The sequence below is a fragment of the Molothrus aeneus genome, chromosome 24 (assembly GCF_037042795.1).
Source record: "Molothrus aeneus isolate 106 chromosome 24, BPBGC_Maene_1.0, whole genome shotgun sequence".
NCBI lineage: Eukaryota > Metazoa > Chordata > Aves > Passeriformes > Icteridae > Molothrus > Molothrus aeneus.
Window position 1 is genome coordinate 3,390,743 of NC_089669.1, and position 13,466 is coordinate 3,404,208.

Genomic DNA, 13,466 nt, shown 5'->3' on the forward strand with positions numbered 1-13,466 from the left:
TCTCTGAGAGGGACAAACAAGCTGTCATAGCAAAGCATGAAGTCAGCAAAGATGTTGTCTGAACTATCGTGGGCTGGACCGTGACAAGGAAAGGACAGCGCAATTTCTTGGGAATCAAATGCAATTCTACCAACAACACTTTATCATTTTATCATAACAACATACATATCATTATAAGAAAATGATATATTAAAACTATACTAAAAGAATAGAAGAAAGGATTTCATCAGAAGGCTCGAAAGGAAAGGAATGGAATGATAAGAAAATCTTGTGACTGATCAGAGTCCTGATCCAGCTGGACTAGGATTGGTCATTAATTAAAAACAACCACGTGAGACCAATCAAAGATGCACTTGTTGCATTCCACAGCAGCAGATAATTCTTGTTTTTCTTTTACTCTGAGGCTTCTCAGCCTCTCAGGAGAAAATACTGGCAAAGGGAATATCATGGAGACAGATCCCCTTTTCTGCAGGGATTTTGGGGGATTTTGGGGGTTTTTTGGAGCATGGCTGCAAAGCTGGGAGGAGGGAGGGATTTGCTGCTCCATGCTGCTTGACCTTTTCTCCACCCCAGCACATCCAGTGCATCATCCTGGCTCCCAGCACACCCAGTTTGGTGCTGCCTCCTCAGGAGCAGCCCCTGGAATCATCCTGGTAAAAACAGGACCACACTCCCTGTACTAAAGTGATTTCAGCATTTATTTAATTAATTTATTTACTAAAAGTGATTTCAACATTTATTACAATAAAAAGAAAGGCCCAAAGCAAGGGGTTCTAAAAGTGATTTCAGCATTTATTATACTAAAGGAAAGGCCCAAAGTAAGGGGTACTAAAAGTGATTTCAGCAGTTATTTATTTATTTATTAAAAGTGATTTCAGCATTTATTCTAATAAAAAGAAAGGCTCAAAGCAAGGGATACTAAAAGTGGCAGAGCACTTTTTAGTGATTTACATTTGGGATTTCTGTCACAGCCCTGTGGCAGCAGGCTGTGCTTTGGCAATGCTGAGGGTGGCAGAGCCCCAGGAATCCGGAGCAAAACTCAGAATTCCTTCTGGATATAGAGAAGGAAGAAGAGATTCCCCAAAGCATCCCTGCCCCGCTCTGGCTCCTTGGTGCTCCTGCCACCCCTCCAGCAGCTCACTCTTGTGAAAAACGCCAATCGCTTGTTTGTAAAAGTTTAAAAGTTTAATAGTAATAAAATGGTTATAAAAAATAGTAATACAATTAGAGTAATAACAATTTGGACAATTTGAATTAGGACAATATGAGACAATAGAGACAAAGGGTTATGGATGTCTGGGTACCTTTTCTGGGCAGCATGAGCCTGAAAAAGGCCCCACATTAACAGAGGATTAACCCTTAAAAACAACAGCCTGTTGCATATTCATACACCTCATCCATGATGCATAAATTCCAGTCAAACACAGGATTCTGTCTGGGCAGGGTCAGCTTCTTCCTCTGAATCCTGACAGCGCCTTTGAGGCAGGAAGAAGTTCATTTCTCCTGATAATGGAGCAATAAATTCTTTTTCTCTGAAAGATTCAGGTGTCCCGTGGCTGCTGTCTCACTGCGAGTCCTTTCTTTAAAAAAAATATCTTACACAGCACAGTTTCTATTTTAACATTTTGTTATAACCTAAAACTATATTTAACACACTGCTTAAGAGAATCAATACAGCATCACTTTCTAACACAACACATATAATATTCATTTGAATATTTGCGAAAAGCCAATCATAAAATACATGCATTTTTCACACTCTGCTTTCTTTTCATCCCCAGACCTGGCTCAGGGGCACCTGCAGCTGGCACAGCTGGGCAGGGAGGTGGCAGCTGACGGCAGCCCCGTGTCCCCGCCGGAGGGACAGGGCCGGTCCCCAGTGGCCGCCGTGCGCTACCGCAACCACGGCCAGCGCCGCTGCTCCATGGAGGCAAGTGCTGGGGACAGGGGGACGTGGGCACAGCTGGGTAAGTGCTGGGGACAGGGGGACGTGGGCACAGCTGGGTGTCACCTCCCCGCTGGCTGGGACGTGGCAGTGTCACACACGAGCCCTGGCATCCTCTGCTGTGACTGCCACCGTGTGCCACCACACCCTTCCCTTGAGTGGCACTGTGGTGGTTGAGAGGATTTCAGGACAAGGGAAGAGATGAAAATCACTCCATATTCTTAGAAGGCTGATTATTCTATTCTATTCTATTCTATTCTATTCTATTCTATTCTATTCTATTCTATTCTATTCTATTCTATTCTATTCTATTCTATTCTATTCTAGGATACCGACAGAAGGCTACAAAGATTGATAATGAAAACAAATCACTCCTTCCAGAGTCCCAACACAGCTGGACTGTGATTGGTCATTAAGTTAAAACAATTCACATGAAACCAATCAAACACTCACCTGTTGGATAAACAATCTCCAACCACATGCCAGAGCAGCAAAACACAGGAGAAGCAAATCAGATAATTATTGTTTTCCTTTTTCTCTGAGGCTTCTCAGCTTCCTAGGAGAAGAATCCTGAGCAAAGAGGATTTTCCAGAAAATATGATGGTGACACTGCCACATCAATGGCAGAGCTCTTCCCTTTGGAATTCCTCGTGTCACCTCCCTGTCCTCTGTCCCCTTGAGGAGGTTCCAGGTTGAGGGTTCCAGGACGAGGGAAGAGATGAATCTGACTCCATACTCTTAGAAGGCTGAATATTATGTTATGTTATATTATGATGTTATATTATGTTATATTATGTTAAATCATATTAATTCTATTTCAATGATGTGACACCTGCCACATTCCAAAGCAGCAAAACACAGGAGAAGCAAATCAGGTAATTATTGCTTTCCTTTTTCTCTGAGGCTTCTCAGCTTCCCAGGAGAAGAATCCTGAGCAAAGAGGATTTTCCAGAAAATACGACGGTGACGCTGCCACGTCAATGGCAGAGCTCTTCCCCTTGGAATTCCTCGTGTCACCTCCCTGTCCCCTCTCTGTCCCCTCCTGCAGGACGTCAGCAGGCGCCTCTCGCTGCCCATGGACATCCGGCTGCCCCCGGAGTTCCTGCAGAAGCTGCAGATGGAGAGCCTGGAGCTGCCCAAGCCCCTGAGCAGGATGTCCCGCCGGGCCTCCCTCGTAAGTGGCACCGAGCAGGGGGGGACAGTGCCAGGCACGGCACCCCCGAGTGTCCCCTGTCCTGCTGTGCCAGCTCCCCTGGCTGTCACCGAGGTCCCCTCATGTTCCTGCCCAGTCCCAGCCCTTCCTGCAGCACTGGGAGGAGCTGAGGGAGCTGGGAGGGGTTTGGAGAAATCTGGGAAGGGAATGGAGAGTCCTGAAGGAGCTGGGAAGGGTTTGGAGAGTCCTGAGGGAGCTTGGAAGGGTTTGGAGAGTCCTGAGGGAGCTGGGGAAGGGTTTGGAGAGTCCTGAGGGAGCTGGGGAAGGGTTTGGAGAGTCCTGAGGGAGCTGGGAAGGGTTTGGAGAGTCCTGAGGGAGCTGGGCAGGGGCTCAGCCTGGAGCAAAGGAGGCTCAGGGGGAATTTCTGGCTCTGCACAACTCCCTGCCAGGAGGGGACAGCCGGGGGGATTTGGGATCTTGTCCCAGGGAACAGGGACAGGAGGAGAGGGAACGGCCTCAGGCTGGGCTGGGGAGGCTCAGGTTGGACACCAGCAGGAATTTCCTCATGGGAAGGGCTGGAAGGGGCTGCCCAGGGGGGTTTGGAGCGCCCATCCCTGGAGGTGTCACCTGGAGGTGGCACTGAGTGCTCAGGGTGGGGATCGGGCACAGCCTGGACTCGATGATCCCACAGGGATTTTCCAGCCTCAATAATTCCATGATTCTCCCTTCCCCACCTGCACCTGCTGGACCGTTCCCACCTTCCTCCCTCCCCTGTGCACACCTGGCTGCCCTCTCAGCCTGGCTCCTTCCCAAAGCAGGAGAGAGGGAAACCCTCCTGCAGCTCAGCCCAAATGCAAATGTGGATAAATAATGAATCAGCCTTGGCTCCAGTGCTGGCATTTCTGTTCCTTTGCTGCAGCAGCAGAAATAGGAACAAAAACTCTGTGCACAACAAAACAGGAGCAAAATCTCCCTGTGCAGACATCAGGTGTGCCCAGAGGTGCCCAGGTACCACAGCCAGGCCTCAGGAGGCATTTTGGGACCCAAGGTGCCCGTTCAGGAGGAGGAGGAGGAGGGAAGGAGAGCTGGAATTTACCTGCCTGTGCTGTCTGATCAATAAAACAAAGCCTGGGCAATGTGTCATTAATATTCATGAGCCCCTCATGAATAAGGAATGTGGCTCTGGGGGTTGTTCCAGCACCTTCACTCCCCTGCTCAGGATGTGGCTTTTCCCAGGATACACAGAAGGTTTGGGCAGTAAATGGAGTAAAAATCCCAATTGTCAGTGCCCAGTGTCCCTGGAAAGCCTCCTGGAGGTGAAGCCATCCCTGCAGGAGGTTCCCTCCTCCCCAGTGACGTTTTCCTTTCTCTCTCACAGTCGGATATTGGCTTTGGGAAGCTGGAAACCTACATTAAACTGGACAAACTGGGAGAGGTGAGTAGTCTGTGACAGCCCTGTAAGGAATTCAATGAAATTCAAAGGGCAGCTCGAAGCACAAAGGGCAAGAATCCTCAATATCCAGACATTTCCAGAGCAAGTTTTCCTTGTGGAGCTCAGACCTGCTGCTGTCACCTCCAATGGTCCTTCTTCTAAAAGTTTTGGGCACACCAGTGCTGTGCCACCCTGGTGTTAGGAAAATCACTCCACAAACACCAGAGGTTTGTGTCCAAAAAGGAGACAGAGGAGTCCTTTGACTTTATTCCAATAAAGGGAGAGGCCATAGGGCACTCCCCTGGGATCTCTCCCATTTTTGGAGGACACAGCCTGCTTTTTATCCCAATTTCCCAGCTGCATTTCCCTTCTCTCTTTCCCCATTTCTGAGGTACCTGAGAGGTTCAGTCTTCCCAGAACACCTGATCCCAGTGATTCCCCTCTAATGTACAACTCTCCCTTTTCATTTTTAATTCTTATGGAATTTAGGGGTTTTCCTTCCCCATTGCTTCTTTCATCTTTCAATGTCTAATTTCATTGATCAGCAAACCTGAAGTTTATTTGTAAAAGCAAAAGATCTTTTTCCATTCACCAATCAGTGGAATCCTTCCCATTGTTTCTTTCCTCTCCCAGTGCTGGTTTTATCTACCAGCAGCCCCACAGCTTGTTTGGAAAGACAAATCCTCCATTCCTCTCATACTGGAAGTGTCCAGGCTGTGGATTTACCTCTGATTTTACATCAAATATGGCAAAAGTTTGATCCACTGCTCTCAGAGCTGCTGGTTTGCAGGCTGCACCTTTTACCCAGCTTTGTTTTTGTTTCACCTATGGGAACCAGCACAAATTCACCCAAAATATCATTTCCAGCAGGTTGGTCAGCCTCCATTCAGCCAGACCTCAAATGTCCTTTGCTTTCCTTGATTAAAATTTGCTTGGCAAACGAGGAAGTTCAAAAAGATTCGGTTCAGTTGAATTAATCCGCATTATTTTCATACAGGGGACGTTTCCTGATTGTTGCTGTAAAAACAGATGGAGGGGAATGGACAGGGAGGAGAGGAGGGGTTTTACAAAACTGAATTAATCCTTGTTTGTAAAGACAAACCCAGCATTCCTCTCACTGGGAAATGTCCCTGTGATGGTGTTCACACGGGTCCCAGGATGAGGGAAGAGACGAGGATCTGACTCCACGTTTCAGAAGGCTTGATTTGTTATTTTATGATATATATTACATTAAAACTATACTAAAAGAATAGAAGAAAAGGTTGCATCAGAAGGCTGGCTGAGAATAGAATAGCAAAGAATAACAAAGTTTTGTGGCTCAGACAGTCTGAGCCAGCTGGGCTGTGATTGGCCATTAATTAGAAACAACCCCATGAGACCAATCCCAGATGCACCTGTTGCATTCCACAGCAGCAGATAACCATTGGTTACATTTTGTTCCTGAGGCCTCTCAGCTTCTCAGGAAGAAAAAACCCCAAGGAAAGGATTTTTCATGAAAAGATGTCAGCGACATGTCCCCATGTCCCCAGGGCACCTACGCCACGGTGTTCAAGGGCCGCAGCAAGCTGACAGAGAACCTGGTGGCGCTCAAGGAAATCCGCCTGGAGCACGAGGAGGGCGCTCCTTGCACGGCCATCCGGGAAGGTGAGGCCGGCAGGGGCCTCCCCCAGACCCCCAGGGGGATTTGGGGTGGCTGTGCCCCTGCTCAGCCCCGGGTCCTGCCCCGCTGTCCCCGCAGTGTCGCTGCTCAAGAACCTCAAACACGCCAACATCGTCACCCTGCACGACATCATCCACACCGAGCGCTGCCTCACCCTCGTCTTCGAGTACCTGGTGAGTCTGGGGGCTTCTCTGGGGGCTGGGGGGGGTGAGGGAAGGACAGACTGACGCGTCCTTCCCTCTGCAGGACAACGACCTCAAGCAGTACCTGGAGAACTGCGGGAACCTGATGAGCGTGCACAACGTGAAGGTGAGGGGCGTGCAGGGACCCCTGCCCTGTTCCTCGTCCTGACTGGGGGGTTTGGGGCTGGGAGAGGCTGGAGATCCCCTCAGTTCTTGCTCTTTTTGCCCTTTCTGAGCCTGGAGATCCCCTCACCCTCCAGTTCCTGCTCCGTTTACCCTTTCTGAGCCTGGAGATCCCTTCACCCTCCCGTTCCTGCTCCTTTTACCCTTTCTGAGCCTGGAGATCCCCTCACCCTCCAGTTCCTGCTCCTTTTACCCTTTCTGAGCCTGGAGATCCCTTCACCATTCAGTTCCTGCTCCTTTTACCCTTTCTGAGCCTGGAGATCCCTTCACCATTCAGTTCCTGCTCCCTTTGCCCTTTCTGAAGCTCCCCCAGCATTTCCACCCTAAATAAAAATCACTGCACATTCACATTTCACTCATCCCATTCCGTGACACTTTCCCAGAACACAGCTCCAAGGGGTCTTTCCTGCCCACAACATCCAAATTCCTCAAGGCAGGTTGATTTTTAGTCCTAAATGCATCCTCATCCTCCTCCTCCTCTGTGGTGGTATTTGTGGGTCCCCAGGACGAGGGAAGAGATGAGAATCTTGACTCCATGTTTCAGAAGGCTGATTTATTATTTTATGATATATATTTTATTATATTATGTTCTATTTATTATATTATATTTATTATATTAATATATTAAAACTATACTAAAGAAAAGAGAAAGGAGACATCAGAAGGATGGAAAAGGAAGGAATGATAATAAAATCTTGTGACTGCTCAGAGTCCCAGCACAGCTGGACTGTGATTGGCCATTAATTAAAAACAACCCCATGAGACCAATCAAAGATGCACCTGTTGCATCCCACAGCAGCAGATAATTATTGTTCACATTTCATTTCTGAGACCTCTCAGCTTCTCAGGAGAAAAATCCTAGCGAAAGGATTTTTTCAGAAAATATGTCTGTGACAATTCTCCTCCTCCTGCAGATCTTCATGTTCCAGCTGCTCCGTGGCCTGGCTTATTGCCACAGCAGGAAAATCCTGCACCGAGACCTCAAACCCCAGAACCTGCTCATCAACGAGCGAGGGGAGCTCAAGCTGGCTGATTTTGGTAGGTGAAACCCTCCAGGGGTGATGCAGGATTGGGAAAAAAAGGGGGGCAGCTCCTTGATGCGTGTCCCTGCCGCCCTCAGGATTAGCCAGGGCCAAGTCTGTCCCCACCAAAACCTATTCCAACGAGGTGGTGACGCTCTGGTACCGGCCCCCCGATGTCCTGCTGGGCTCCACCGAGTACTCCACGCCCATCGACATGTGGTGAGCACCGAGCTGCCCGGGGGCTCTCCAGGATGGGTCGGGCGCTTCCATCCTCATCCTCACCGTGTTGGCTACAACAGAGGCTGGGGGGCTCTCCCAGAACAGTTTCCCTGTCCCCTGAGGCTGTTTACACAAGAGGGTTTGGGGCTCTCCCCGAGCAGATTTCCCTGTCCCTTGGGGCTCTCCCAGAACAGTTTCCCTGTCCTCAGAGCTCTCCCAGTGCAGATTTCCCTGTCCCCAGAGCAGATTTCCCTGTCCCCAGAGCTCTTCCAGAGAAGATTTCCCTGTCCTTGGGTCTCTACCTGTCCCCATGTCCCCAGAGCTCTCCCAGTGCAGATTTCCCTGTCCCCAGGGCTCCCCCAGTGTGGATTTCCCCTGTCCCCAGGGCTCTCCCAGTGCAGATTTCCCTGTCCCCAGGGCTCCCCCAGTGTAGATTTCCCCTGTCCCCCTGTCCCCAGGGCTCTCCCAGTGTGGATTCCTTGTCCCCATGTCCCCAGGGCTCCCCCAGTGTGGATTTCCCCTGTCCCCAGGGCTCTCCCAGTGTGGATTTCCCTGTCCCCATGTCCCCAGAGCTCTCCCAGTGTGGATTTCCTTGTCCCCCTGTCCCCAGAACTTTCCCAGTGAAGTTTTCCCTGTCCCTAGGGCTCTCCCAGTGCAGATTTTCCTGTCCCCGGAGCAGATTTCCCTGTCCCCATGTCCCCAGAGCTGTTTCCCCATCCCTTGGGTCTCGGGGTCGCTCCGTGCCATCCCCACCCCGCTGGGAGCGGTTCCACCTCCCGGAGCCGGTCCCGCTCCACCCGCGGGCTTTGTCCCCCGTGACCCCGGGGTTTGTCCCCCGTGACCCCGGGTGTCCCCTGCCCTGCAGGGGGGTCGGCTGCATCCACTACGAGATGGTGACGGGCCGGCCGATGTTCCCGGGCTCCACGGTGAAGGAGGAGCTGCACCTCATCTTCCGCCTGCTGGGTGAGCGCCGTGCGCTGAGCGCGCTCCCCGCGCGGGGGCACTGCCTGCCCGGGGAATGGGGAATGGGAACGGGAATGGGGAATGGGAACGGGAATGGGGAATGGGAATGGGGAATGGGGAATGGGAACGGGAGCGGGAATGGGGATCGGAACGGGAACGGGAATGGGAGCGGGAACGGGGAATGGGAATGGGAGCGGAATGGGAACGGGAGCGGGAATGGGGAATGGGAACGGGAATGGGGAATGGGAACGGGAATGGGGAATGGGAATGGGAACGGGAGCGGGAATGGGAACGGGAACGGCACCAGGCGGGGCAGGGTGGGATGGGATCATGGGATGGGATAGACAGGAATGAACGTGGATGGGGTGGGATGCAGTGGGGAGGAGGGAAAAGGGAACAGGGATGAGCTGGAGTGAACAGGGATAGGATGGGATCCATGGGAAGGAGGGAACAGGGATGGGATGGACAGGAATGAACAGGGATGGGGTGGGAAGAAGGAAACAGGGATAGGATGGGGTGGAGAGGAATGAGCAGGGATGAAGTGGGATGCGGTAGGAAAGAGGGAAAAGGGATGGGGTGGAATGGGATGGGCAGGAATGAAAGGGGATGGGATGGGATGGGGTGAGAAGGGGTGGGATGAAACGGGCTGGGGTGGGCTGACAGGGGTCAGCTGGCACGGACAGGGGAGGACAGGGGTCAGCTGGCACGGACAGGGGTGGGCAGGGGTCAGCTGGCACGGACAGGGGAGGACAGGGGTCAGCTGGCACGGACAGGGGTGGGCAGGGGTCAGCTGGCACGGACAGGGGAGGACAGGGGTCAGCTGGCACAGACAGGGGTGGGCAGGGGTCAGCTGGCACGGACAGAAGCTGCCTGCAGCCCCCTCCAGGCTGGCACAGGTGTAAGGATGAGAAGCTCCCTGCTGGCACTGCCACCCCCTGGGCACCTCAGTGCCCTCTCTCAGGGACAGCCCCAAACTCCTGGAGGTTCCAGCACACCCAGTGCCCATGGAGGTCCCCTGTCCCCCCACAGGAACCCCCACAGAGGACACCTGGCCTGGGATAACGTCCAACGAGGAGTTCAAGGCTTACAACTTCAGCCAGTACCGAGCCCAGCCCCTGATCAATCACGCCCCAAGGTACCCCAGGGGCAGGGACAGAGAAAGACTGGGGGGATTGAGGGGGTGGAAAGGGCAGCCCAGGCTCCTTTCGAGGCTGCAGTGCCACTCGTCCCTCCCTGTGGTTGTTGCAGCCTTCTGGGTGCAGCCCTGGTGCAGTTTTGGTTTTGTTTCCCCTCTCTCCCAGGCTGGACTCGGAAGGCGTCGACCTGCTGACAAATCTGCTGCTGGTGGGTGCTGGGGAGGGAAGGGAAGGGAAGGGAAGGGAAGGGAAGGGAAGGGAAGGGAAGGGAAGGGGCACCTGGAGCAGGGCAGTGCCACGATGTGGGTGGGTGGCACTGCTGGGATGGCCAGGGTGCCCAGATGTGTGATATGAATGTAGAGAGGTGTATAAATGCAGGTATATGAATGTAGAGAGGAAATGTGTGCTGTGAATGTACAGGGGTGCCCAGATGGGTGAGGTGAATGTAGAGAGGTACCCAGTCTATGGTGTTAATGTAGAAAGGTGCCCAGCTGTGTGGTATAACTGTAGAAAGATGCCCAGCTGTGTGGTGTAAATGTAGAAAGGTGCCCAGCTGTGTGGTGTAACTGTAGAAAGGTGCCCAGATGTGTGGTGTAACTGTAGAAAGGTGCCCAGCTGTGTGATGTAACTGTAGAAAGGTGCCCAGCTGTGTGGTATAACTGAGTGTTTCTGGCTTTTCTGGGGCGTTGTGCAGTACAGAGCCAAGGGCCGGATCTCAGCCGAGGCAGCCCTGCAGCACCCCTACTTCAGGAGCCTGGGAGAGAGGGTGCACCTCCTGCCTGACAGTGAGTGCTGGGTGCTGCTGCCCCCAAAAATGGGGAAAAAAGGGTAAAAAAGGGTAAAACAGGGGCTGCAGGCACCTCCCTGCTCCCTCAGGGGTGCCTCTGCAGCAGGGTGGGGCAGGGGCTGGTGGCTGTGGGAGCGAGGACTAATAACAATAGTAATAATAATAATAATAATAATAATAATAATAATAATAATAATAATAATAATAATAATAATAATAATAATAAGCTACTACTATTACTGAAAATTAAAATAGTAATAATAATAATCATCATCATCATAAATGCTACTACTAATAATAATAAATTATAAATCATTATAATTATAAGAACCATAAATACTTAAAATGCTAATAATACCATATTATTACTACTAACACTAATAATAAAAAATAATAATAAACAAATAATAAACACTACTACTACTAATACTATTATAATAATAACCATAAACACTACTACTACTAATAAAATAAAATAAATAAAAACCTAATAATAATATTGATAATTATTAATAATAATATATACTAATAATAATACTCATAAATGCTACTACTAATAATAATAAATATTATAATAATAACAACCATAAATACTAATAATAATACTACAACTAATAGTAATAATAATAAATAAACACTACTACTAAAAATAATAATATAATAATAACCATAAATACTACTACTAATAATAAAAATTTAAAAAATAACAGCAGTAATAATAATAATTATAATTAATAATAATAATTGATAATAATGATAATGATAATAATAATAATAATAACAACAACAATAATTTGGGTGGGACGGGACGGGCTGACAGAGGAGCTCCCTGGAGGTGCCACCCTGGGGCAGGACTGACCCCTCTGTCTGTGCCCCCTCTGCCCAGATGCCTCCATCTTCTCCCTGAAGGAGATCCAGCTCCAGAAGGACCCCGGGCACCGGGGCTCGGCCTTCCAGCACTCAGGTAGGGCCGGGCAGGGGCCGGGCAAGGGCAGGGGCCGGGCAGGGGCCGGGCAAGGGCCGAGCAAGGCCTGGGAAAGGGCCGGGCAAGGCCTGGGCAAGGACCGGGCAGGGGCCGGGCAAGGCCTGGGCAAGGACCGGGCAGGGGCCGGGCAGGGGCCGGGCAAGGACCGGGCAGGGGCCGGGCAGGGGCCGGGCAAGGCCTGGGCAAGGGCCGGGCAAGGCCTGGGCAAGGGCCGGGCAAGGCCTGGGCAAGGACCGGGCAGGGGCCGGGCAAGGCCTGGGCAAGGACCGGGCAGGGGCCGGGCAAGGCCTGGGCAAGGGCCGGGCAAGGGCCGGGCAGGGGCCGGGCAAGGCCTGGGCAGGAGCCGGGCAGGGGCCGGGCAAGGGCAGGGGCTGGGCAGGGGCCGGGCAAGGGCAGGGGCCAGGCAAGGGCCGGGCAAGGGCAGGGGCCGGGCAAGGGCAGGGGCCGGGCAAGGGCCGGGCAAGGGCAGGGGCCGGGCAAGGGCAAGGGCCGGGCAAGGGCAGGGGCCGGGCAAGGGCCGGGCAGGGGCCGGGCAAGGCCTGGGCAGGGGCCGGGCAAGGGCAGGGCAAGGCCTGGGCAAGGGCCGGGCAAGGCCTGGGCAAGGGCTGGGCAGGGGCAGGGGCCGGGCAAGGCCTGGGCAAGGGCCGGGCAGGAGCCGGGCAAGGGCAGGGGCCGGGCAAGGGCCGGGCAAGGGCAGGGGCCGGGCAAGGGCAGGGGCCGGGCAAGGGCCGGACAAGGGCCAGGCAAGGGCTGGGCAAGGGCCGGGCAGGGGCCGGGCAAGGGCCGGGCAAGGGCAGGGGCCGGGCAGGGGCCGGGCAAGGGCCGGGCAAGGGCTGGCACCTCCCCAGCCGCTGCCAGCCTGGGGCAGCAGAACCCGAACCTGCCCCTTGTCACCCCATCCACCCGCCTGTCACCCCCGGTGTCACAGCTGGGGAACGGCCCAGGCTGGGAACCCCCTGCCCAGAGTGGGGATCTGTGGGGTTTGGGGGCTCTGAGCGGGGATTTGTGGGGTTTGGGGTGCTCAGGGTGGGGGTTTGGGGGCTCAGAGTGGGGATTTGTGGGGTTTGGGGGCTCAGAGTGGGGATTTGGGGAGTTTGGGGGGGTCAGAGTGGAGATTTGAGGGCTCAGGGTGGGGATTTGTGAGGTTTGAGGGGCTGAGAGTGGGGATTCGTGAGGTTTGAGGGACTCAGAGTGGGGATTCGTGAGGTTTGGGGGCTCAGAGTGGGGATTTGTGGGGTTTGGCCCAGGCAGGAGGTGCTGGAAATGCACCTTTGCTCAGATAAGCTGCCCTGCACCCCCTGATTTTTTGGGGAGACCACATTAGGACTGCTGGGCACAGCCTGACCTGGCACTGGGAGCAGCTGGGGCACAGCTGGGGCACATCTGGGGCACAGCTAACTCCCCTTTCCGTGTCCCCTCCCCAGCCCGCGGCAAGAACAGGAGGCAGAGCATCTTTTAAACTGGGATTTGGCGTCGCCCTGGTTGCCATGGAGACGGAAACACCGGGAAAGGAGGGGCTCCCACCCCACCCTGGGCAGAATTCCCGGCTCCAGCAGGACCCCAAAACCCCCCGGGAGCAGCTCCCAAACCCCCCCTGCATGGACCTGGGGCCTTGTTCCCCCCTTGTTTGGGGTTGTCCCCGCTGAGAGCAGCTCCAGGGAGGAGATGCTGGCACCTGCCATGCCCTGGGAGAGTTTTGGGATGGGGATTTGTGGGGTTTTGGGCCTCAGGGTGAGGGTTTGGGGGCTCAGAGTAGGGATTTGGGGGGTTTGGGGGGCTCAGAATGGGGATTTGTGGGG

General features: G+C 53.0%; 1 protein-coding gene across 1 annotated transcript in view; it reads left to right on the forward strand.

Annotated features, from left to right (window-relative positions):
* The window catches only part of CDK18 (cyclin dependent kinase 18), a 36,075-nt gene extending 22,658 nt beyond the window's left edge, over positions 1-13,417 (forward strand). The window contains exons 3-16 of the mRNA XM_066565442.1: positions 1,782-1,930; positions 2,994-3,119; positions 4,477-4,533; positions 6,060-6,174; positions 6,269-6,363; positions 6,437-6,499; positions 7,470-7,593; positions 7,676-7,796; positions 8,662-8,759; positions 9,789-9,894; positions 10,061-10,103; positions 10,590-10,680; positions 11,569-11,646; positions 13,092-13,417. Coding sequence (XP_066421539.1) covers positions 1,782-1,930; positions 2,994-3,119; positions 4,477-4,533; positions 6,060-6,174; positions 6,269-6,363; positions 6,437-6,499; positions 7,470-7,593; positions 7,676-7,796; positions 8,662-8,759; positions 9,789-9,894; positions 10,061-10,103; positions 10,590-10,680; positions 11,569-11,646; positions 13,092-13,126 — 1,301 coding nt within the window. The 3' untranslated portion in view covers positions 13,127-13,417. The remainder of the gene's footprint in view (positions 1-1,781; positions 1,931-2,993; positions 3,120-4,476; positions 4,534-6,059; positions 6,175-6,268; positions 6,364-6,436; positions 6,500-7,469; positions 7,594-7,675; positions 7,797-8,661; positions 8,760-9,788; positions 9,895-10,060; positions 10,104-10,589; positions 10,681-11,568; positions 11,647-13,091) is intronic.
* The last annotated feature ends 49 nt before the right edge of the window (positions 13,418-13,466 follow it).